At 44.0% G+C, this 25,139-nt stretch overlaps 5 protein-coding genes across 5 annotated transcripts; 4 read left to right on the top strand and 1 right to left on the bottom strand.

The window, feature by feature from the left end:
• Positions 1-103: 103 nt before the first annotated feature.
• Aspvir_002019 (putative 2-methylcitrate dehydratase) lies at positions 104-2,021 on the top strand (the record flags this gene model as incomplete). The annotated part of the gene is made up of 4 exons (XM_043273622.1): positions 104-382; positions 520-1,297; positions 1,349-1,533; positions 1,587-2,021. 4 exons carry the CDS (start codon positions 104-106, stop codon positions 2,019-2,021), a joined length of 1,677 nt encoding a protein of 558 aa, XP_043129557.1.
• A 3,303-nt stretch (positions 2,022-5,324) lies between these two features.
• Positions 5,325-5,734, bottom strand: Aspvir_002018 (uncharacterized protein; the record flags this gene model as incomplete). The annotated part of the gene is made up of 2 exons (XM_043273621.1): positions 5,325-5,529; positions 5,658-5,734. 2 exons carry the CDS (start codon positions 5,732-5,734, stop codon positions 5,325-5,327), a joined length of 282 nt encoding a protein of 93 aa, XP_043129556.1.
• Positions 5,735-6,671: 937 nt separating this feature from the next.
• Aspvir_002017 (cation-translocating P-type ATPase) lies at positions 6,672-10,007 on the top strand (the record flags this gene model as incomplete). Its single annotated transcript, XM_043273620.1, has 4 exons — positions 6,672-6,905; positions 6,957-7,222; positions 7,275-9,330; positions 9,381-10,007. 4 exons carry the CDS (start codon positions 6,672-6,674, stop codon positions 10,005-10,007), a joined length of 3,183 nt encoding a protein of 1,060 aa, XP_043129555.1.
• A 2,501-nt stretch (positions 10,008-12,508) lies between these two features.
• Positions 12,509-12,853, top strand: Aspvir_002016 (uncharacterized protein; the record flags this gene model as incomplete). The annotated part of the gene is made up of 2 exons (XM_043273619.1): positions 12,509-12,595; positions 12,656-12,853. 2 exons carry the CDS (start codon positions 12,509-12,511, stop codon positions 12,851-12,853), a joined length of 285 nt encoding a protein of 94 aa, XP_043129554.1.
• An 8,772-nt stretch (positions 12,854-21,625) lies between these two features.
• Positions 21,626-22,522, top strand: Aspvir_002015 (uncharacterized protein; the record flags this gene model as incomplete). The annotated part of the gene is made up of 1 exon (XM_043273618.1): positions 21,626-22,522. One exon carries the CDS (start codon positions 21,626-21,628, stop codon positions 22,520-22,522), a length of 897 nt encoding a protein of 298 aa, XP_043129553.1.
• Between the last annotated feature and the right edge of the window lie 2,617 nt (positions 22,523-25,139).

Raw genomic sequence — 25,139 nt, 5'->3', positions numbered from 1 at the left:
CATTGCTAAGCGACCATCCTTAATTACAACTCTTCTCCTCTCCTCTTCTCTCCTTCTGTCTCCTGAGTATTGCATCCTCTTTCTTTCCCTTCTCCTTACCATCATGTCTGCCTCGTGTTCCGCGCTGAGACGGCTGACCCACAGGTCTCCCCGCACTTTGCCATCCCGCATCGTCTCCGTCTCCAGGCCCTCCTCCCGCATTGTCGCTCTCAACTCCTTCACCAAGGCCGTCAACTCTTGCGCTCCCCGAGTTTCACAGTTCTCGACAATGACTGTTCTTCAGCATGGTGCTCCCTCTGCTCCAACAGAGAGGAGCTATGATCCCGAGATCAAGGATATGGCTGATTATGTTCACAACTACAGTGTGAACTCTGATTTGGCGGTATGGGTCCATTGGCTTCTCCCTTGCACAAACTTGATTTCTTTGGCCCCAATATGAAATTTATCAATTGAGGCGGGAAATTGGTTACTTAATTCGCATCGCTGGAAGGAAGTAACTCATGCATTGATTTGATTTAGTATGACACTGCCCGTCTGGTCTTCCTTGACACCCTGGGTTGCGGATTGGAGGCCTTGAGATTCAAGGAATGCACCAAGCTGTTGGGCCCCGTTGTGGAGGGTACTGTTGTCCCTAACGGTACCCGTGTCCCTGGTACTCCCTACCAACTGGACCCTGTCAATGGTGCCTTCAACATTGGTGCCATGATCCGGTGGCTTGACTACAATGACTGCTGGCTTGCCGCCGAATGGGGTCACCCCTCCGACAACCTGGGCGGTATTCTCGCTGTCGCTGACTGGATCTCCCGCACCAACCGTGCCGGAGGTAACCTCGGAAATGGCAAGATTGTGAAGGTCAAGGAAGTGCTGGAGGCTATGATCAAGGCCCACGAAATCCAGGGTGTTCTGGCCCTGGAGAATTCGTACAACAGGGTCGGCCTGGACCACGTTGTGCTGGTCAAGGTTGCCACCACTGCTGTGGTTGCCAAGATGCTCGGTCTCAACGAGAAGCAGACCGCCGATGCCATCACCCAGGCTTGGGTGGACGGCCAGAGTCTCCGTACCTACAGACACTCCCCCAACACCATGTCCAGAAAGTCGTGGGCTGCTGGTGATGCTTGCCAGCGTGCTGTCAACCTTGTCCTAAAGGTACAGAAGGGTGAGGGCGGTGTTCCCACTGTCCTGTCCGCCCCCGTCTGGGGTTTCTATGACGTTCTGTTCAAGGGCAACAAGTTCAAGTTCCAGCGCCCTTACGGCAGCTACGTCATGGAGAACGTCCTTTTCAAGGTTTCCTACCCAGGTAAGTCAGCGGAAATGAGAATTTGACGAGTTCCTTATTAATCTTTGGCAGCCGAGTTCCACTCTCAGACCGCCATTGAGTGCGCGCAGATTATCAACAGGAAGCTGGCAGCTATGGGCAAGAGCGCCAAGGACATCAAGGAAATCACCAACCGGACCCATGAGGCTTGCATCCGGATTATCGACAAGCAGTTCAAGGCTATGGACAACTTTGCGGACCGTGACCACTGTGTCCAGGTATGTTTTCAGCTCGAACACGGCCTCGGAAGCTTTGCTAATCTTGATTCAAGTACATGGTTGCCACCATGCTGGCCTTCAACCGCCTGACCGCCGAGGACTACGCTGACGGCTCCGAGGCCGCCACCTCGCCTCTGGTTGAGGACCTGCGCAAGCGCATCCGCTGTGTGGAGGACCCTCAGTTCACCCGTGACTACCACGACCCTGCCAAGCGCACCATCCCCAACGCTCTGACTGTTACCCTGAAGGACGGCACTGTTCTCGAGGCGGTCGTTGTTGAGGCTCCCCTGGGACACCGCTTCAGACGTGAGGAGGCCAAGCCCGAGATTTTGTCCAAGTACAAGCGCCACCTGGAGTCCCACTTCGACCAGGCCCGTATTGACGAGCTTCTGCAAGTTGGCTTGGACCGTTCTACTCTAGAGAACTACGATGTTGACAAGTACGTTGATCTCTATGTCAAGGACAAGATGGTCGTTTCTGCTCAATGATTGTGTCAAAATTAGAATTGATTTTAGCATGTTATGTTATTATATAAAAAGGGTTCTAGTCCTATACGATAGCACGAGAATAGATTTTCTTCTTAGCATATCAGGTCAGCTCTAATAGACATATCTGAACTGCATATTTGTCAGATCAGTAATATCCACCAATTCCATGGGCTTCTCCGCATCCTCAACAGGACCAGCAACCCTATCTCTCCTCCGATTCTCCCACCGCAAATACACCCCCAACACAAGTGCCACCACCACCACAACCACAAAACAAACAATGACCGCCTGAAACCCACTCTGCATCCATCAGCCCAGGTTCCCTCAGTTTGATGAACCGAGTACACATACCTGATACCTCGGCGCCCTGAGGGTCGAAATTAATGCCAGTCATCGACTTGTCTGGTGCGAGCGGTTTTGGCTGTTCAACAGTTCAATATGTACAAGACTGGCCGAAAAGCACGTTCCAAGACTGGTATGATACTCACTCTTTGGCATGTCAGCGATTTTCATAGAATGCAGGTTGCCGTACGTGTCGAATCCGAAAAGTGAAATGCGATGAGGAGCGGATTGTCGTCGACAATAAGAAGGAACCCCAATGCAGGCGGTGTTCGGTCGCGCGAATCGCCTGCGAATGGAAGGGTGGATCGATCCCTCGTCGGTCAACGACAGTACATAGGAAGAGTCTGGAGTCAGGGACCCATGCTAGCTCGCCTGGCTCGATGAGGAGGCTGGCTGACTTGCAAACTGCCGTGCTTCCTGCTTGCACCCATGAGAGTAGCCTGCAAGCTGCTAATTCGCTTGTCCTCTCGGGTTCCGACCGGTCTCGCTTGAACTATCTTCAAGATTCTGCCCTAGTCACTATACTCGGCAAACATTGGCTGTGGTCCACCATCTCCTACACCTACCATAGAGTAGCCGTCAAGGAACCTATGGTGATGAGTATGATCCTCGCCACGACTGCCAGTGAAATCCATCGATCACGTCTCCACGATTGCTCCAGTACACGTGTACTTCCCCGCCAATGATTCGTCCGACATCGATGGCAGGGTACACTATGGTACAGCGTTGTCCAGACTCCGTGAAGCGCTCGCTGAAGGCGCGAAGACCCCGTCGAAGCTCGAGGCGATTTCTATAACGTTGTGGCTGATGGTCGATTATGAGAATCGGTTGGAAGTGGCGCCTCTAAGCATCCATTTGCGAGGCATCGGAAGCATACTGCATAACCATATATTACCTCTGCTGAAACTCGAGGAGTGTTTGGCTGCAATTACCGCCGGGAGTCCTGAAACGGCGAATTTGTTGTTTCACAAAAGGGTGCGAGCTTGATCGAGAGAGCTGCCAGCAGTCCAGTCGATTCGGTAGCTGGTCCATCTGACGGGAGGTTAGCTTATACGGCGGTGCCTCTATTCCTGCTGTGGACCCTCTACTTCTTTACGCCAGGGAAGCTTTTCTTTGGACCTGGCGCTGTACATGACCCAGGGTTTGAGAAAGTCAACGATGAACTCTACCGTCTCTTCCGACTCTTCCTTCGTGCGGAAGATGGAAACACGCCATTGAACCTAGAGAACCTCTATCGCATCAGTAGACAGTCGCCTTCGAAGTTCTGGGGAGAAGCCTACCCAGCCAAAGCACAACTAGATGATATGGAAAACTATCCCGGCTTAGCCCTTTACCATAAAAGCCATGTGGTTCAATTCAGGATCACAGAGCTATTTCGACAAGCAAGAAACACCTCGTGGAACGAAGCACCTTATCAGCAGATCGTTGATGAGATAATCAAAATAGCCAATGAAAGACCCGACCGTTCAGACACATGTTTCTGCTCAGACTGACATGACCATGCTAGGATTTCGAAATGCTTCTCTCTTCGGCAAAAGCCGCCCCGTCGTGTGATATCGTGGGAGACGGGCGCCGTGTGATGGAGACAATCTATTGGGCTGCCATCACGTATTACAGCACGATTGTATACCTCCGCAGACTATGTTGATGTCGCAAGAAAAGGCCGTTTCCCTAGCCCTAGAGCTATCCCTGAAGCTCCATCGAAGCAGACCGCATCTCATGGTGCGCATCACGTGGCCGCTCTTCATGGCAGGTGTGGCTACCGCTGACAGGATTTACCAGGATTGGATGTCTATCCGGGTATGAGAGTTGGGATGGTATGGGCAGAACTACAGCCGTGTCAGCCGACGTTTTGACGAGATTATTCGCGGGAGTGACCTTTTCGCGTATTCTCAGAAGCAACTCCCATATTACCACGCTGATTGACCCAATGCAATGATGGCCAATCTGATTGACTCTTTTGGATCAACAGAAACTTCGAGAATGTTCGAAAACCAGCGATAATCTTGGCAAAAAGTGCCCAGGATACGGCTAGTCGTCGACTTGACTGCAAGAGTCTAAGCTGCAGGATTTTGCCTTACCCGAATGGTCTGGGGCGCATGACTTGAGATGCGGAGACACTGATATCTGAGCTATTTCCATGCCTCTAGTGCATTTAGAGTTTGATTTGATATGGGGTTTGAACCGGTGCTCTTTGAATCACGATTGGACCGAGTTTAAACCACATCTCTTCGAATGTCTCAGTGGATGTTGGGGAATTAAGTTGCTTCAGTGCTTCACGACGAGCCTTCTCGGCGGATCGAAGACTTGAGGAACATCCATTTGAGGGACTATAGAATTTACAACCTTATTCAGTGCTGCCTATAGCGTTTTACAACTCACTCAACACCGACCTTCTTCAATCTGCTTTTCGTCATTAGGCCAAGTCAAAATTGCCGTACTGGATAGTGGATAGTGATTTTACATGACAAGCCAGTGCAAAAGCTAAATAAGCGCTAACCGCGGTTCCAAGAAAGTCCAGCCAACTTGGAAGAAGGCAACAAAAGCAAGCAAAGATTTGAATGTCATTCCTCCGGGGCGTACGATGCCTGACATACTGGGCACCTGTACGGACGGTATTTCCACCATGACGCAAGACAGGAGTAATGAAACGCATGGCCACAGCGTTTGAGAACGAGCAGAGATGCCTCCGCAGGAGGACCCAGATCAGATGTGCTCTGTGGGTGACGCTCTGGATCCGAGCACGGAAGCGATGATTGGGACGGCGACGAGGGTAGCAGGATCGAGAGGCAGACGGCACTTTGAGAACAAACCCACCATTACTCATTAGTGACGGGCGTGATCACGGATTGACGATGTCTCACTGATGAGAGCAGCCAAGGCCACTAGTGCAGCCCTGTCCCCGCATTGTCTCCAAGGCCAAGAAAAAAAAGGAAGAGGCCGATAGTCTGGGAAGGGGACTTACCACGGTTCTTGCGCGTACCGTCCAAAATCATGGACATTATTGTTGGTGTTGTTGCTTCGGATGCACGCAACGGTATCCCTCCGCTGCTCTTCCAGCCATCTCTCCACGCCCACCTGTCGCATGCAGCCATACTCTCGCAGTGCGGCCAGCTCGCGGGCTCTTCTTGCAGCCTCTTTCCTTCGGTGCCGCCACATGATAATGCTGTGTTCCAAGTTTGTCAGTTGTGGATCTCTTTGTTTGTCGGATTCCAGCGTTCTGGACTCTCGTAACGAAGCGTATAGAAAATTACAGGACATTCCCAGCGAAGTGGAGGACAGGTCGAAACTCACATAGGTATCCCACTAATGGCGACGAATATGGCGACTGCTCCCGCGACTACACCTGCGATCTCGCCATTGCTAGCCATAGACACTCACTTCGTAGGCGAAGAGTATAGTCAAAATGAGAAACAACGGACCAAACCCCAACAGCCCACGGACGACACGTAACCGGGTAAATCGGCGAGCCTCAACAAGCCAGAATATATGCGCAATCAGTTCAAAGCGAGCGCCTGCGCACCTTTGACGAAGCCCGTCGAAACAAAACACAATCACTGGTGTGGGGACCGAGGAGGGGAGGATAACAGACAGCCATTCAGAAAACCAACATCCACATAGAGCGAAAACACTAGGGAAAATAGCACAGGCCGTGTTGGGCGTCGGGCGTCGTCTGGCGAGGGGGACGAGCCTGCATTTAGGGCTGCCACTGGCTCTCAGGCCACCAAGGACCCCCAGGACCATCCAGGCGGGAAATAACCCCCAAGGCCGCCAAGGCTCCCGCTCTTGGCACGGTGGTTCCGGATTGCCCCGTGGCCGGGTTGCTCAGCCAATCAGACCAATTACTCCGAAAGGATTGGCCACTTATTCGCCGTGAGGCTTGGCGGTTTCTTGGTATCACCCGGCCGAAGGTGCTCACGTGGGTGAGATATCAGCCGTGTCCTGATGTCGTATGCGTCATCGGGCCGGGAGGCGGCAAACGCTCGCGCACCGACCCAAGGAATTCGGCCAAGACTCTAGATCGATTGCCTCTTATGTATGCGATGGGTTGGAGATGTGATTGGTGTGTAGTGTAAACGAGTACGGAGAGATAAGGATGCCAAGATTGGAACCACAGTTCGCGTCATGGGGGGTCGTCGCGATACCCCCCCCCGTAAGGGAGGAGAAAGAAAATCTGGTTCTGCAATCTAGGCTTTAGTTTCAAAGTTGATTTCAAGTCATTGTGTATGGACTCTCACTCGCTTGAAGATACCATATACATGAAGCCTCCTTAAGATAACTTCACTAGAATAGAACTTTCGTTATAACATGGGTACTCGGAAGAAACAAATCTCTGACAACTCTCAGGCTTTGTCTCAGCCTGCTCATGCTCTTCGCTATGAAGATGTCCTTCGTGAGCTGGCCGTCGATCCAGACGAGGGTCTGACATTGGAGGAGGCGAAGCGAAGACTCCAACAGTATGGTCCGAATGAGCTGGAAGGGGGAGAGGGTGTTTCAATGGTCAAGATTGTCATTAGGCAGATTGCAAATGCCATGATTCTGGTTAGTCTCTCCATTGTTAGACAGATCATGACAGACAACTGACGACAGCAGGTCCTTATCATCGCCATGGCGGTCAGTTTCGGCATTCAATCCTGGATCGAAGGCGGTGTCATTGGAGCTGTCATCGCTCTAAACATCGTTGTAGGTGTCTATCAAGACTATGCCGCAGAGAAAACGATGGACTCCCTTCGATCATTGAGTTCTCCCACCGGAACCGTCACGCGCGATGGCAAAACCAATACCATTCCTGCCAACGAGATTGTCCCTGGGGACATGGTTGAACTCAAGGTTGGAGACACGGTTCCTGCAGATCTTCGGTGCGTATGAGGTTACCAGACAGGCACCGTTCTGTTCGCTAACAGTTGATAGGCTCGTTGATGCTATGAATTTCGAAACCGACGAGGCCCTCCTGACTGGCGAGTCGCTGCCAGTGCAGAAAGAGGTCGATACAACTTTTGACCCGGACACGGGGCCAGGGGATCGGTTGAACATCGCGTATAGTTCCTCGACGGTGACAAGAGGCCGTGCTCGGGGCGTTGTCATCGGCACCGGGATGCACACAGAGATTGGAGCCATCGCCGCCGCCCTTCGCGCCAGCGACTCCAAGAAGCGGCCCGTCAAGCGCGGTCCCGAGGGAGAAACCAAGAAACGATGGTACGTGCAGGCATGGACCCTGACCTGCACAGACGCCGTGGGACGATTCCTTGGAATCAACGTTGGCACACCGCTGCAACGCAAACTCTCTAAACTGGCTTTGGCGCTTTTCGTCATTGCCGTCATCTTCGCCATTATTGTCATGGGCGTCAATGGGTTCCGCAATGACAAGGAGGTCATCATCTACGCAGTCGCGACGGGTCTTGCAATGATTCCTGCCTGCCTGGTAGTGGTCCTGACCATCACCATGGCGGTTGGCACCAAGCAAATGGTTGAAAGACATGTCATTGTCCGGAAGCTTGATTCCCTTGAAGCCCTGGGCGCTGTGACTAACATTTGCTCAGACAAAACGGGAACCCTCACCCAGGGGCGCATGGTCGCCAAGCGGGCTTGGATTCCCTCTGTTGGCACCTTCTCGGTTGGGTCTTCTAATAACCCTTTGAACCCGGAAGAGGGAGACCTGAGCCTGCTGCCTGACCCGCCGGTCAAAGTTGGTCCTGATGCTCAGGGAGAGCCTTCCAGTCCGGACGATCTGCTCAAGGACAATCCTCTTCTGGAGCAATATTTGAACGTGGCTGCAATGGCCAACCTGGCCCATGTGCACAAGTCCGAGCATAACGAATGGCAGGCCCGTGGTGAACCCACCGATATTGCAATTCAGGTATTTGCCTCTCGCTTTAATTGGGGACGCGATCGCTGGACCAAAGGCGAGATGCCTGTTTGGCGCCAAAAAGCAGAATATCCGTTCGATTCCACCGTGAAGAAGATGTCCGTCATCTTCAAGAACAGCAACGATGACCGGGAGATGATCTTCACCAAGGGCGCGGTGGAACGGGTCCTCGAGGCTTGCACCACCGTCACCTGGACAGCTGGTTCCGACCCAATTGCATTGGATGAGAACATCAAGGAGGAAATCTTACAGAACATGGAGGCTCTCGCAAAGGAGGGCTTGCGGGTACTCTGCCTCGCCTGCCGGGAGAATCACCAACCCGTCAAAGGGGAAGATGTCCCTGCTCGTGAAGATGTGGAGAAAGATCTCACTTTCTGTGGACTCATCGGCCTGTATGATCCTCCCCGGCCTGAGACTGCCGGCGCTATTGAAGAGTGCTATCGTGCTGGGATCTCGGTCCACATGGTCACGGGCGACCATCCCGGTACTGCGCGAGCCATTGCAGCGCAGGTCGGCATCATTCCAGCGAACATGGACAGCCTTGCAAAAGATGTTGCGGATGCCATGGTGATGACTGCCAGTCAGTTCGACAAACTGACGGATGAGGAAATCGATGAGTTGCCTACTCTCCCCGCTGTGATTGCTCGGTGCGCTCCCAATACAAAGGTTCGGATGATTGATGCCCTTCATCGTCGGGGTCAGTTTGCGGCAATGACCGGTGATGGAGTCAATGACTCGCCGTCCTTGAAGCGGGCGGATGTTGGAATCGCTATGGGACAATCAGGGTCTGATGTGGCCAAGGATGCATCGGAACTAGTTTTGACTGACGATAACTTTGCTTCAATTATCAACGGGATTGAGGAGGGTCGTCGTATTTTCGATAATATTCAGAAATTCGTCTTGCATCTTTTGGCGGAAAACGTCGGTCTCGCCCTCACGCTTCTGATCGGTCTCTGTTTCAAAGATGACAACGGGCAATCTGTGTTTCCTATTGCTCCTGTTGAAATTCTGTGGATCATCATGATCACCTCCGGTCTCCCTGACATGGGATTGGGCATGGAAATCGCCGCTCCAGATATCATGGACCGTCCTCCTCAAAGCGTAAGTACATTAGTGACTCATTGATGTTGATATCAGACTGACGACAGCAGAAACAAGGTATTTTCACCTGGGAAGTCATTGTCGACACCATCGTCTACGGCGTCTGGATGGCGGCTCTCTGTCTCGCCTCTTTCTCGCTCGTCCTCTTCGCCTGGGGAGATGGCAACCTGGCCTCAGGCTGCAACAGCCACTACAGCCCACAATGCGACGGTGTGTTCCGCGCCCGAGCCACCACCTTTGTGTGCATGACCTGGTTCGCTCTCTTCCTTGCCTGGGAGATGATCGATATGCGCCGCAGCTTCTTCCGTATGCAGCCTGGTTCAAAGCGCTATTTCACCCAATGGATGTTTGACGTCTGGCGGAACAAGTTTCTGTTCAGCGGCATCATGATCGGATTCATCACGATCTTCCCTGTCCTGTACATCCCTGTCATCAATGACGTTGTTTTCAAACATGTCGGGATCTCCTGGGAGTGGGGTGTTGTGTTTGTCGAAGCGATTCTTTTCTTCCTTGGTTGCGAGGCTTGGAAGTGGTGCAAGCGCATTTATTTCAGAAGGAGCAGTCCAAAGGACAATGGCAGAGAGAGGATGCTCCGGGACTTTAGTCGATATACCACCATGAGCAGGTCCGAGACCCAAGCAACATGTCACCTGAACGTGGAAAAGTCGATGGTTTAGATCTTGCAATAGGCCCGGATAGCAGCAATTGGAGGGCAGGGAAGCTACTGTGTGGCCTTGCATTTAGTTTCCATTGAGCAACGTGGTATAGATCTTGAATAGAAGTAGTGCTTAAAGTTCTTTCTCTCGCTTTTTCCCTCTTCTGCGGATTCATGAGTAACTGACTATATGACCATGGATTTCCGGGGCTGCAGGCCTGCCTATATAGATGCATCATGCATGTCATATGTGTTTGCTAGTATTCAGGAGAGGTAGTGGCCATTTGACTAGGCGTGTGGTGATTTGGTATTGGGAGAAAAGTGAAATTCAGATGATGAATCTAGACAGCAGGCGGGTTCAGCAGTCTTGTGGTACTGATGACGTAGAGTGTCACTTAGGGAGCCAGGGAAGTTGCACTGACTGTCCGTGATTTCTTAGGGGCTTCTATCGTTCCTCTTATTCGATCACTGGGGACGTGGGTGATCCTAGGGAATGGGGAAGGGACCGTCCCTTGGATGTTCCAACTTGGATAACCCAGGGAGTCCGAAGAGGTAAGAATGCATGACTTTGCCAAAGCTGACTGACTCGTGCTATCTTGTAGGTTTTCATTCCCTGAGGCAGTAGATCATTCTTCTCAGACAATTAGCTAATGCGGTCTAGCGGTCAAGTTGAAGCAATCCGCCGAGACCGTCCATCAGGTACCAATTCTCATTAACGGACGAGCAAAAAAGGCCATTACCTTTCCTACTTTCTAATAGTGCAACAGTACATTAATGTGCTATAGCAGATGCATTCTGAACCATCAATTGAGGGCGAGTGCTCGAATACACAGACGTAGTTAAGGCCTGCCTACCTAGTTTCATTTGACGTAAGTTAGTCAAAATATGACTGACATTTGTAGGAAACTTTGGTGTCAAGTAAATATAAATTACTTATTGTTTGAGGTACGGCATTATGGATGCCTTAATTAGACTTGTTTATTCTTTTAGGATTGACCATCATTATGTATCCAGCATCATTTAGTCTATCCCTATCTACAGCTTGATGAGTTAAGAACTTGTTTCAGTTTCCAGTTCTAACTCATACGCCGAAAAAATTCTTCCAGACATAGAGAGTCTTTAGAGGACTCGTTGTTTGGAGCCCATAATCGCCTGATCTTCCGGCCAATACAATTCGCTGGAGCCATGGAATTGTGATCCAATGCAAGTCTAGGTAGTCTTATTTATGAACAGTGTCGACTACGATTAATCATCATACACGAAGGAATCAAACGCAACCGTACCTTTGCTACATCCACTAATGATAGCATAGATTCTTGATTATCCTCATGGAGATCCTACGGGGACAGTCCTCATGTTGTCACATAACACCTTCCTAGGGTCGTAGTATATAGATGACGTGGAGTTATGCCTACATAGGACACTCTAGCATGAGTCAATCCACCACTGCAAGCAAGGTCGAAAACTAGATTCACAGCCTGATTAATCCGGTCTTCAATGGCGTTGATAATACAAGAGGTATTGTGACGGCTAATTTCACAGAGTATATCAATCCCGTCATCTCCAATGCATATCCGAACGACAGTTACATTCATCAAGATCCAAGCTACTGTACCTACCTTAGTCGAGACAATCTGAGATACAGCACCTTCCCAGAGTGGTGTTTTGCCTGAGGGCCTTAACGAATCAGTGAGAGTCACGGGCCCCTCCCCCGGCGGCACCCAGCTCGGACTTCTCAGGTTGTCTCGCCTTCCCTTCTTCTCTCCTTCTTTTCCTTTCCTTTCCTTTCCTCAAGATCACAATTTGTTGAGAACTTTTGCTTTCTTTACTAGATACTTCCAGTGTCGCTTTAGAGAAATCATACCAATTCTCGGGTTTCATTCCTTCGAAAGAAGCATGGAACCAATTGTGATTTTCATTGCGCGTGCTTCTAAGAACCATCAGGGTAGTGCCGAAGCGACGCATGACTACCTTCTGCGGAGCCTGGAATTCACCCGTAGGTCTTATGAACAGACGTATGGGATTCTTTCTCAGGAGCCAACTTTTCTTACGTTCATCCAGTCTTCTGAGGCTTTCCGGCCTCAAGGACACTTGGTTACTCGACTGTTAGAAGAACTCAGTAAGGCCAGGGAAACCAGCCGTTCTGTCATTATGGTTGTGAATGGATGGGATGGTATATTTACAAATCCATTTATATTTGCCGACCTCTTCACACCATACTTTGATATTAGAATCACACTGAGGTTCTACGTCGAGGTACCACGAGTCTTTAGAGAAGCGGATGCTCAAGCAGCTGTACAGCTGCTAAGACGTGAGATAGATCCTGATGAAACGCCTTACGACACAGCAGAGTTTGTTAAAATCATCCAGGTTATCAGCTTGATAAAGCAGGACCTAGCAGGTGCAACAAATGAACTGTTGGAGGCGACTGAATCCCGCAACACCCCCCCCTAATTTCCACTCGAATCTTTTCCGAGTGAAAATAGATCAACAGATGGGTATACCTCCTATGCACAGATTCGGATGTACTCAGATGAGTGGCCTGCTATCAATGCGGAGAATCCAGTGGTCTATAGGGTGAGGGGTTCTGTCGCTGGTCTGGGTGCCAGCGTAAGGTCAGTATGGAGTTTCCACTTGCTGGTGATCAATGCTAACCCTGACTGTCTTTAGACTCCTTTCGAAGAACCAAGCAAGCTGGTCCGACATCTCAAACGAACACATAACCTGACCTTGCCTGACAAGAAACCCGGTCTTCTGAATGCACGGGAACAACGGCTTCATGATAACGGACTTGAATGGCTTGCCCGCTGTGCGTTCTTTGGGAGGGACAAGGTTGATGACGAGGCGCCTGTCCCTAATCGACACTAGCTACCTGCTTGTTTCTGAGTCTTCCGGATGGAATAGGAGTGATGATATAATACTCACTCCAACGTATTTGAACGTATATGGCTAACCGTGGTCAGGATCTTTGAATCTTCCGCAGATTGGTGGCTTTGCCACTTAACTCCTTTTTTTCACTGATCCGGTCGGTATATCCCGACTGCTTGGGGAAGGAAAATAGGACTGGAGACAACGCAAGTGACCGGAAACGGCCCGGCACGAAGGTTCTCAAATCAAGGTTGTTGCCGAAGGCTAAGTTCTTGGACCCCGGAAGCCGTTCCTTCTGGTTCTAACTTCTACCAGACGATTACTTCGCTTCAATACCATGGTTATGTTTTATGGAATGAAGATGTTCAATATTCACAAGGGAAGTTTCGAAATGACTTGGTTAGTGACATCGTTCCTTGCCTGGCAATCATGATGTATCGAAGGCTGACCATCAGTTTCTTATCCACAAACCAGACGTATGAAACGAGCGTTCCCACTTCAATCATCAAGTTTTCGATATCGGACGAAAGCTCCCAGGCGAGCGCCCACACTCACAACCAAACGCACACACGAGTATCCCAACAAGTTATCTCTGCAAACAGAACACGAGTGTTCCACCATATAACGGTACATGCTCGAGTCACTCATATGGAAACAAGGCTTGGTACAACTATCGCTGACGCAATGGACGAACATCCACGTACAGGGATAAAATTAATATCGACCAACTCTATACTGGTTAGTCATGCCATCTGTATTGTATGGCGCTCCTTACAGAGGAAGAAGCTGAGGTCTGACGTGGTGGTGCACAATGGTATGGCTACCATGGCTGATTCCTGGCAGGCTAAGATTCCTACGACTCAGGACGACCAAACCTTTGGTGCCATTGGTACATGTGATTAAAACATGGTGCATATGGCTGGAAGGAATGGCAACTACTAATTGTCCTGCGCTCATTTATCGGATGTCGAGTTCGTGGTGGATATCGGCGTCGATGTGTCTATTGAAAGCTTAAGAATGGGTACTCTTCAAACCACTAGGGGTGTGACATTGTTCAGTCCGATAACTTTGTAGATTATAAACGGTGTCCTTATATTCTAAGGGATGATGCCTGGTTGCTATGTCCGGCTGCAGATCTTATCAACTGAGTATTGAGGCGAGCAATGCAACCTTCGCTTCTAAACATTCAAGGGTCAATTACCTCATACCATTACTTTCTTCCGGACACATTGATATCCATGAAATAACCAAAGCGTGACATGCCCAAGGTAAAGTATATATAATCGGGCTTGGATATATTAGGCAGCAATCAATATGCCATGAGCCACGTATTGATATACTATCATATTATTGACGAAAGAGGGCATCATTTCAGGCAGACTCAGACTGAACTATTATAAACGATCTTGATTCTGAGTCCCTTTAATAATCGACATGTTATCGTTCCCCTGGGCGGAAGGGCCAAAACTCGACATATAATTCAAATATACGTCGGTAATCGTAACCGGGCAAGATGGCCGAGTGGTTAAGGCGGTAAGAATATCGTGTTGCCCGTTTTAACTCTCAACATTAAGCTAATAATCACCCAGTTACGTTTAGGCCGTAATGGGAAACCGCGTGGGTTCGAATCCCACTCTTGTCATTATCTTTTTCTTTTTTTTGTCTTTCTTTTTCCCCCATCAGACCCTTTGGTCATCTCACACGATCTAGGACCTAGACGGAGTAGGTAGTATCGATTGCGCCATTAGCCAATGACAGGATGAGCGGTCTCACATTAGGACACACGGTAGCCCGTTCCAAGTACAAACAGCATCGTATGCCATCCCGCCGGGTCTTTGCCATCCCCAGCTGCTTGCCCACCACATCCCTAGAAAGATACAGTGGTTCAGAAATCAAACCGACAACATACATTGATTGGCATTAGGGCTATTCTGAGCATAGCATATCATACTTAGTAAAACCCAGTTGCACCAAAGTCTCAGTCAAACCCCAATATACCTCATGTAGAATGAGCAGAGAGAGGTTCAAAATATGAAGATATTTTGTTAATTCATTATGTATGTAAATCTATATTTACTATTATATAGTGAAAGGAGCTATCTACTGAGTAAGATTATATAATTAGATCTCTGCTATACTAAGTATAGCTATATACCCCTAGATTTAATTAATAAGGTTGTAGCCACTTCCTAATTAGGTAGTTAATCTATAATTATAGTATTAAGATCTACTATTTATAGTACTCTACTAGGCTAAGCCTAGTGCCTTAAAGAATTAATTAAACTTTAGATAATTAAGTAGCTTTATTATAAGATCTATAATTATTTTATCTATTAAAAGATACTATAGGAAGACCTACTTTTTAACTATTATATCTCTAATCTAATAATAATTAATATTAATATGCTTACTATAAGCATGGAATTAAGTATTATAGACTAGGTCTATAGTAGGCTAACTATTAGTATTAATCTATATAGGGTATATACTATTAAAGCTAATATCTTTAAGAAGATAGGTAAGCTAGATAGCTTTCTTTATAGTATAAATAATAGTAATATATTTAGCCTTATATATAGATAAAGAGATAACTAATTATAGCTTAGAAGCCTATAAGATAGGTCTATTACTAAATATAAAGATATATCTAGTAGTTAAATAGTATATATTAATATATTCTATATAATCTATATTAATATAGCTAATAATAATACCTAGCTTATATATAATATCTTTTATATTATAAGGCTTATAGATAATTCTGATATCTAGGGTTTAATAAAAGAATTAAATAAGATAAATAAGATACTTAAAATATAATTTATTAAGATTTATAGTATATCTAGCTAGCTTCCTAATAGTAAAGGTAGTATCTAGCCTAGTCTATAGTATTAGATATATAACTAAGCTAACTCCTGCTCTATATCTCTCTTTAAGTTTAAGATTATATTTAATAAGCTTATCTAATTTAACTAGCTAAGTACCTTCTTCTATAGGTATTACTATAGTTTTAACTAAATATAGATTAAATATATTAATAAGATATTAAAGGTAAGTATATTAAGATAGCTTAATCTATCTTTTCTTAATATCTAGGTCTATCTTTATACCTAGATAATAGATAGCTAGGCTGATAAATAAAATATTAAATAGTTTACTAATAGCCTTATATACCCCCTTAGTAATCTACTTAGAAGGTCTAGTAATCTTTATATTATTAATATATAAGATAAGGAGTATGCTGTAGATATTAAAGAAGAGATATTTATTAATCTTAGATAGCTATAATCTAATCTTAGTAACTCTACTATAGAAGATAAGATATTAGGTATATATAGACTACTTTAATCTATATAAAGGAAGTAATAGTCTATATATATAGCTAGACTTATTATTAAAATCTAGTAGCTACTTTATATAGATAACTTTACTATTAAAAAATTTACCCTATAGGAAAGTAAGCTTAATGTCTGCCTTAATATAATAATAGTCTAGAATAGCTATAAGTATAAAGAATAGGTAGATAGTAGCTAGCTTTATAGTAAAGAAAAATATTTAGTTAAAGTCTACTCTAGATATCTAGGCATAGCCCTTAGTAATCTATCTTACCTTAAATTAGATAATCTTATTATTAGTACTAATCTTAATCTTATAGATCTAATACCCCTTAACCTCCTTATAGCTAGTAGGTAGGGCCTTAAGTATCTAGGTATCTTACTTAATAAGATTATCTACTTCTACTTTTATAGTATTCTACTAATTATCTACTTTAGGAGAATTAATTACCTTATAAAAGGAAGAAGGCTTAATAATATTAATATAATTATTACTAATATATATATACCTAATAATAATATAATTCTATATATATTTTTCTATAGCCTTAGTATTAATATAATGCACCCCCTATTCCATAAGCTAAATTACTTCTAGCTAGAAATATTCTAGAAGGTCTTCTACTAGCTTACTAAAAAGGCCTCTATATAGGAAGTTAGTATCCTTAGCAATGCTAGGACCTACCTCTATATATATTTATAGTATAGGGATGCTGTCCTCTAGTCTAGGTAGATTAGATATAGTTAGATCCTAGCCTTTAATAATATCTTAATCTAAATTATTATCACTAATAATCTTATTTAGATTATAGTCAGTAGGTGGAATAGCTAGTAGATTAATAAATTTACTATAATTATTATCTAGATTACTATAGAGATCTAGATTGCTTCCTTCTTTAAAAATAATATTATAGGCATATTTAACTTTATTAGTTACTAGTATCTAAATAATATATTACTTGCCTAGGCTGGTGTAGCTAACTAAATAGTAGTAAATAGTTGTGAGACCCCGCGCCAGGCTGCATGAGTTCCTAACTGAGGCAAAAGACCTACTATGTTTGACCCCTATGGTTAAACATGCCTGGCTTCCATATATATATCTTTAAGGCTTACTGGATGCCTCTAATAGTTATCTCCCCCTTTTCTAGGGCACGTCCCAGGCCCTCAGCCTCACTGCTAAGGTTCTAAGGGAAGCCAGTGACGCAGGCTCTTTGGCCTAGGCAAATCCATGCTTTTTTCATATATATATATAGGCCCCTAACCAATCACAATAGGGAATCAGCCCTAGGGGATGGTTATGAGTAAGGGTTAGTCTATTAGGTGACCCCCCCAGGGATCGAACCCCTGACACCACCTCACCCATAGGGGTTAAACATACTGTGAGACCCCGCGCCAGGCTGTGTGAGTTCCCAACTGAGGCAAAAGACCTACTATGTTTGACCCCTATGGTCAAACATGCCTGGCTTCCATATATATATCTTTAAGGCTTACTGGATGCCTCTAACAATAGTATATAGATTAATCTTTATAACACCCTGCTTAGATTTAATTTTATTAGTAATGGTAAGATATCTAACCAAACCTAAGATCCACAGAGAGCTGACATCTGGATGTTTATTAAAGTATATTTTATATAGAGTTATATTCTTATCTTAAATAGGTAAGATATTCTTAATTAGAATAACTCTCTTTATAATTTCACCCTAGAGTTTATGCAGAATGGTTTTATTATTAATAATAGTATAAACTTTTATTAATATTATATACATAAGATATTCTGTAATAGGGTTCTAACTATAAGTATATAGTATTATAAGTTCCTATTTAATAGATTTAGCTTTAGCCTATACTTAATTCTCTTTCTTAATAAATTCTCCTTTATTATTAGTATAGATAATTTATACCTTAACACCTATATACTCTTCTTCTTTAATAAAGAGCTTAATAAGCAGTATTACTTAGTACCTATATTTAAGTAATTAGATAGTAACCTAGCTATTAAATTAATCTATAATAATTATCTAGTAGTAAGCTCTAGTAATATAGTTATTTAGTATATTATTATAGCTACTACTAATATTAATAAAGATATACTCCCTATATTACTTAATAAAAGATATAGTAATATACCCCTTATAGACTATTATATTAGCTACTATATAAGATTTACAGGCATGCTTAGGAATTAATAGTCCCTTAATATCTATTCTATTAACTATTTTAGATATATAAATAACATTAGGAATTAATAAATATATAAAATAATAGTACTAAGTTATTAAATTAACCTTATCTTTCTTTAATATATAAGTGCTAGTATGATTATTATATAGTAGATCTAAAATAAATATATATTACTTACTTAGGACCTCTTATCTAGTCTAGATATAAATTTTAATATTAAAATAAGATTTTATTAATTCTTACTTAGCTTACTTATAATCTTCTTATAGTATATAATCTTACTAAGAGAATAGTTAATTATTACCTCTCTTAGGGTAGTAAGGGAATACTATTAGCTATATCTTAAATAGTATATCTAGCTTAGTTARTTTAACTAGCYTATYAGCCTTAATYAYRGYRTTRCTTCCYATAAGGTAAAGAATATAGGTATTCTAGATAATATCTCTATATCTAATAATTATTTTATCTAATAAGTAAGTAATAATAATATTATCTAGTAGAAGATTAACTTCTAGACCCTTATAATCTAATTAAATAGTATCTAGAAGGTTAACTGCTACTTTAGGGATATAGAGAATATTAATAATAATAATATATCTAGTATATCCACCTAGATGTATAAGATATAAGATAATATCTCTAATAGAATTAGAATATATAACCTATCCTATTACTATCTTAATACCCTATTTACATGGCTTTCTTAAGCTATCTATAAAGTTTATAGATATTATAATAAAGTATTTAGTAGCTCCTAAGTTAATAATCTAATTATTAGTACTAGTATATAGGCATAGAGCTAGATTAATAGTAATAATTACTATCTATATATCTTTAATATCTTATTTATTTAGTTCAGAGGTAAGGATACTATTATTATTAATTAAATTATTATTATTAATAGAGGGAAGGACTCTATTATTATTATTATTAATAGTATAAAAGATAAGTATTATTTCTTTAAGTATTAAGGTAGTTAAATACTAGCTATTAGATATCTTACTATTTATGCCTATTATATAAGTATAATTATAATTATTAGATTAATTAGATAAAGACTTCTTATTAGGCTTCTTATCTAGATTTAACTCCTAGTAGTTAGGCTTCTTATAGCCTATTTTATTATAATAGTAATACTTCTAGTTCTTCCTAGTTTCTCAGGGAACCTTGCTATTAGAATCTTTCTAGTTATTTAAATTAGAATTAGAATTAGATTAATTTAACTAATTTAATTAATTTAATTTATTCTTAGAATTATTATTCTTCTAAGCTAGCTTCTTTCCTTTTTATACTTTTATAATATTTATAGATAATATATTAAACTTCATATACATCTCCTCTTAGATTAGAATTTATATAATACTATTAAATATAGTAGTTTTCTTATTATAGTAATTATTAAGATAAGATATAAGGAATATCTTCTATATCTTACTAAGATTATAGAGTAAGAATTAGATTTTAATAGATTTAGAAAGCTACTTATCTTTCTTAAGACTATAATTAAATTTATTAAGTACTTATAATAGTTTTAATATATAATTTTAGACTTTATTATAGCTATTATATACTATATTTATAGCTATCTGCAGCCCCTTAAAAGACTAGATATCTATTATTATATTATATTTTATATTAAGATAATCCTAAATAGCTTTAGATAATTCTAAATTAATTACTTTATATCTAATAGTATAAGAAAGAGTAAAATAGATAATACTATAAGCCTTATTATTTATCTCTTTCTAATCTTAAATTATCTTTTTAATTCTCTCTTACTACTTAGAAAGCTTAGTATTATTAGATAATCTAGTCTAATAGCCTACTTCTTATAGCTCTAGCTTCTTATAAGTTCTATTAATAGTCTACTAGACCCTCTAGCTATATAGGTAAGTCTTTATAGCTTTAGATTATATTTAGTAGGAATCTATATCTATAAATAATAATAGCTTATTAAGATCTACTTAAGATATCTTAAAGAAAGATTTAAATAAAAGAATAAGGTTTTAGATACATCCCTTAAGGGAATAAGATTTTAGATATATCTAAGGGTAATTATTAGGCTTCTATACCTATAAGGATTCTTAAATATAAGAACCTTTTATAGGGCTCTATTAATAAAGATAATAAAAGAATAGTTTCTATCTTAGGTAGAATATCTAGCCTAGATAAATATTTTAGGTGGAATATCCACTAAAAGAGGCTTTTAAAAGTAAAAAGTAGTAAAATAGCTTAAGGAAAGAACTTAGGAATAATTCCCTAAAGCTCTCTAAGAGGCTCCAGGCTTATAACCTATAGAATAAGTAGAGAGAGGTTTAAAATATAAAGATATTTTATTAATTTATTATATATATAAATCTATGTTTACTATTATACAGTGGAAGGAGCTATCTACTGAGTGAGATCACATGATCAGATCTCTGCCATACCAAGTATGGCCACACCTCAGTAACCTCACACCCCCACACAAGAGTGGGATTCAAACCAACGCGGTTTCCCATTACGGCCTTGACTATGGGAGCAATGCACCGCCTCAAAGACTGTATGCTATTTCAAGCACTGCATCCAAATGCCCAAGCCCAAAGCCCAAAGCCCAAACGGCACAGCCAAATGATCAATCCGCAACGAGGCTAGACTGGGGTAGCGGCCATCAGATCCCTGCTAAGCGCCGGACTATGGGGCATATCAGTAACCAACACTACCTTATTACAGTCACGCGAGTGGTAACTTGCAGATAGCGCACTTCTCGCCCTGGCGGGCCGTCGCACTTGTTCTATTATGGAATGGGCGTCTGCCAGATGTAACCATACAAGCCCCTATCTTCCTTGAAATGTTGGCACAAGGCTAACTGCGTAAGCGCTCAAGAATGTCGATGCCTGCATTATCAGTGAACTGGCGCGGCCTAAGATGAGCGATGTGGCTGCACATGGCCAGGGCAATTGGCTGTTGATATCAGCAAGCAGGGTTTCAAACTTGGATGCCTTGGTGCCTTTCCCCATGAGGTTAACGATTTTTGGCTTTGGATATTTTCAGACGCATAGCGTGCTGTGGCACAGTCAGTGCAGTTTAGCCAGTGGCTGTGTCGTCATGATGGTGAGGGTGGGTAGACTCAGTTGGTCCTGAGCAGGTGTATAGAAGGTTATGGCATATAAGGTCCAGATATCTTGTGGTGGTTGTTGTCTTCAAGTCAACAGAGTACACTTCTCAGAATTGACATCACCCCACTGTCAAGTAATCATCCTCTAGCAGCACAATGTCCTACCCCGATCTATCTACCATCCTTGAAGTCTACCCCGAATGTGAGCGCCACTGCTACGGGTACGCCCCATCCAAACGGCGCCGCTGCACGCTGCCAGTAAGGAAAGACAATCGAGACAGGGCCTCATACCTTCTCAGAGAGGGCACCAGACTCCTCCAGCGCGGCCTATCTGTCGACAGCCTGCTATTCGAGCTAGCCCCGCTAGTCCTCTGCAAACGCTTCCACCAAAACCAGGCAGACAGCCTGGTCAGCGGCTGGCGGGCTAAGCTGCGGGCGTTCGAGGAGCAGATTGTTCTAGCTGCTGTGTTGAAATCGCTCCGGGAGTTAGCTGAGAGTCGGGCACGGTTGCTTGCTGCTGGGTCAGTGGGCGAGCAGCGTGTCTCGGAGAGGTCGGCTATTGTTGAAAATGAAGAAGAGGAGGAAGAAGGGGGAGACAGGGAGGACGAGCCTGAACCTGAACCTTCTCCCCGCCGGACATCTGCAGAGTCTTCATTGCCGGCCGTTGCAACTCATGTGGCGGAGCCAACCGTGCCTCAGAGTGAGCCCAGAAGGACCACTCGGAAGCCAATTGAAGGAGACTGCGACATCTGCATGTGTCCTCTACGAGGACAAGACAGTGATGAAGACGGCGAGGGATCAGAAGACAGCGATGAGGAAAACGATAATGATGCGGGAACAGGGTCCGACGCAGGGTCCGACAACGAGCACGATGGCCCCGAAGAAGACGACCTTGACCTTGACGACATTGTATATTGCAAAAATCAGTGCGGTACGAATTACCACAAAGCCTGCATCGACGTGTGGCTTGCTACTCAGAGTACATTTCGAACCCCACGTGGGAATCCTATCAGCCCGTCCTGCCCGAACTGTCGAGCAGCGTGGTCATCCTGATTTCATCATTCTTGGGGAGGTTTTTTACTAATCATAATATAATTAATTATTGTAATCTCCATGCCTATAGGGACTCTATTAGCTACTAAATATCACTGAAATCCTTTAATGAATAACATGCCTAAGCCTAAACTCTATCCACAACATATAAGGCTCATGCCTTATAGCCATATTAGATTTATAGTATTAGACCTACAGGCTGCAGTAGAGGATAGGCAAGTTAGACTTACCATAGGTGACAGCATGCTAAGCAATCATGATTGCTTTGAGACATATCTACTATTCCTGCTACCTAAACAAGAAAGATCAAGATACTCTTAGGCGAAGATAGGAACAAGGCGTGGGAATAGATCACTGATTGGAGAATGGCCGCCTGTGCGTTTATTCACTCAGCTACAAGCGTTTCATGAAGATAGAGAGGACTAGATTTGCAGATCGAGCAAGCTGCTTATTGATAGGTTTCTGGAGAAGGGCCGTTGCGAAATCGTGCCCTGGAGGGTTTTCACTTCCTCTTTGAATTTCTCAATGCGTTCCTCTAGTTCGCTAATCTTCTTATCCTTGGATTCCAGAGCACGCTGATGTTTCTTTTCTGCTTTCAGCATCTGGTCCCGATGGAATGCGTCACGCTCATGCATTGATGCCTGGAGATGAAGGACTTGGCTTTCCTGAACTGCAACTCGATGGCCTGCGGGAGGTGGGTTCCTGGTTTGGACTTCCATCAGAGACTCCCCCCGTAAAGCAGCTGACACCACTCTGGCCCTTGTACTATCATTAAGCTCGTCAATCTCGTTCTTAATAAAAGAACCACCTCCATCGCGTTGATCCTTCCTAGTCTTGATCTCATGATCCACCCAGGCATGACTTTAATAACAAGCAGCTTGCCCGGGTGGTTATCGTCAAGCTTAAGGATGCTGCGGATGTGTTTTGTATGGTCCAACAATACAGTGAACTATGATTCAGATAAGAGAGTCGATCTAGAATAGCATCTGGCAATGGACTAATTCCCTGAAGGATGGGTGAATGCTCAATGAATGTGACCACTTGCGGTGATAGGTCTCAAAGATCCAAAGGCACAGGCTCCTTTCTGAGCGGAGCTTTTGAACCGTCTCAAGTACTAGCAAACTTGGAGCTCAAAGCCCCTTTCGACAGCTCCATTATGACTGGCAGTGGGAGGAGAGTTGGTTGGGAAAAACAGCAGTGCTCAGCTCCACATTTTCCACTGGACGCAAAGTTGCACCAGAACCATATTAGACAGTAGGAAGCGGCGGTAACACGATGCCATCACTGACTTTTTTTACCCTTGCGGGAAGGCAAGAAGTTCAGTGTCAGATCAGAAAAGGGCCTGTAGAAGCAATAAAACCAGATCACTCTCCGTTAGCTGCTGGAGAGAGAGAACTGATAACTAATCAGCTGGTTTTCGAGGTGGTTTTCGTGGTGATGCTCAAAGCGTTTTAGCTCAATTACTGCACAGTATGTCGGTTGTCTTCTTGTCGACCAGAGATCTATATTCCCCCCAAATCATACAATGTAAATTCGTTGAAGGCTTCTCTCCGCCAACACACGTTCAGGATTGAGTCTGAGGCTTTGAACCATTCCAATAAGTCTTTCATGATTGCTGATTTGCGGGCGGCCTCATCATCCCGATTCCGGGTTTCGGGATGAAAGGCCTTGTGAGATCCATTCGATCCATTCGATCCATTCACAGTCATCATGACAGAATGGCCAGTTCTCTGGCCAAGCAAGTAATATGCTGGCGAATAATCGTCGCCTCTGGGTTGCTCCTCTGCAATGGTTGATCTGTAGGCAGTCCCGCATTGCTTGAGTGTGATCAACATGGCCAGCCAGGATCCCATCCCTCTAGAGGCGCCAAGTGGAACTCCCATTCCTCGGTCCAGCTGCACTGAAACACTCTTGGCCAATTGGGTCTGTCGGCTGTCCTGCTTCGCGCATCACTGTCCATAGACAGCGGTTAATGGTCGGAGTATGTCAATCTCCTGAAGTTCCGTCTACCCTTTAAATTCGACAGAGTGACACCTTAACGCCTCGTCCATACTTTGGGTTTCACTTTCAATCATAGACACTCCGGCAAAGTCTGAGGACGGTTGACCGGTAGAAGTCTGCAATGCAATGTAGCGTTACTTCTGGGCTAATTCCATCTGGATCTGAAATGCTGGCGCAACGGGAATAATCGAGAAAACGTGCGCCATCGTATAATCCTTGGACGTACAATGGCATCATCTTCTCGTCAGAATATGGACCACAGGCAGCCTACTGGATTAGGTGCCACTAGGAACGGGACAATATCATCTTTCAGAATACATGCTGGATCATCGACAACTTGGACCAATTCTTTGTGGCTGAACCGAACAGCCAGAAATGCTTCTGATTGAGCAAACAGAGGTGCATTCTGTGCACTTGAATCCATGGCGAACCAGTGGATTCTACACGGAGCATTTGTCCGTTTCAATTGTCCTGTAATCAGCAATGAAGATCACCATTGGTTCCATTTCTTCTTCTATAAAGACAAAATGACTTCAATAAACATATCAAGTCAAATCTGTCAGTAGTAGCTGGCACAGTAATTGATGTCTGATATATCGGAGCCAGTCAGCCAGCA

The sequence above is a fragment of the Aspergillus viridinutans genome (assembly GCF_018404265.1).
Source record: "Aspergillus viridinutans IFM 47045 DNA, scaffold_10, whole genome shotgun sequence".
Taxonomy (NCBI): Eukaryota; Fungi; Ascomycota; class Eurotiomycetes; order Eurotiales; family Aspergillaceae; genus Aspergillus; species Aspergillus viridinutans.
Note: the sequence above shows the minus strand (reverse complement) of the source record. Positions and strands in the feature narration are given on the sequence as shown.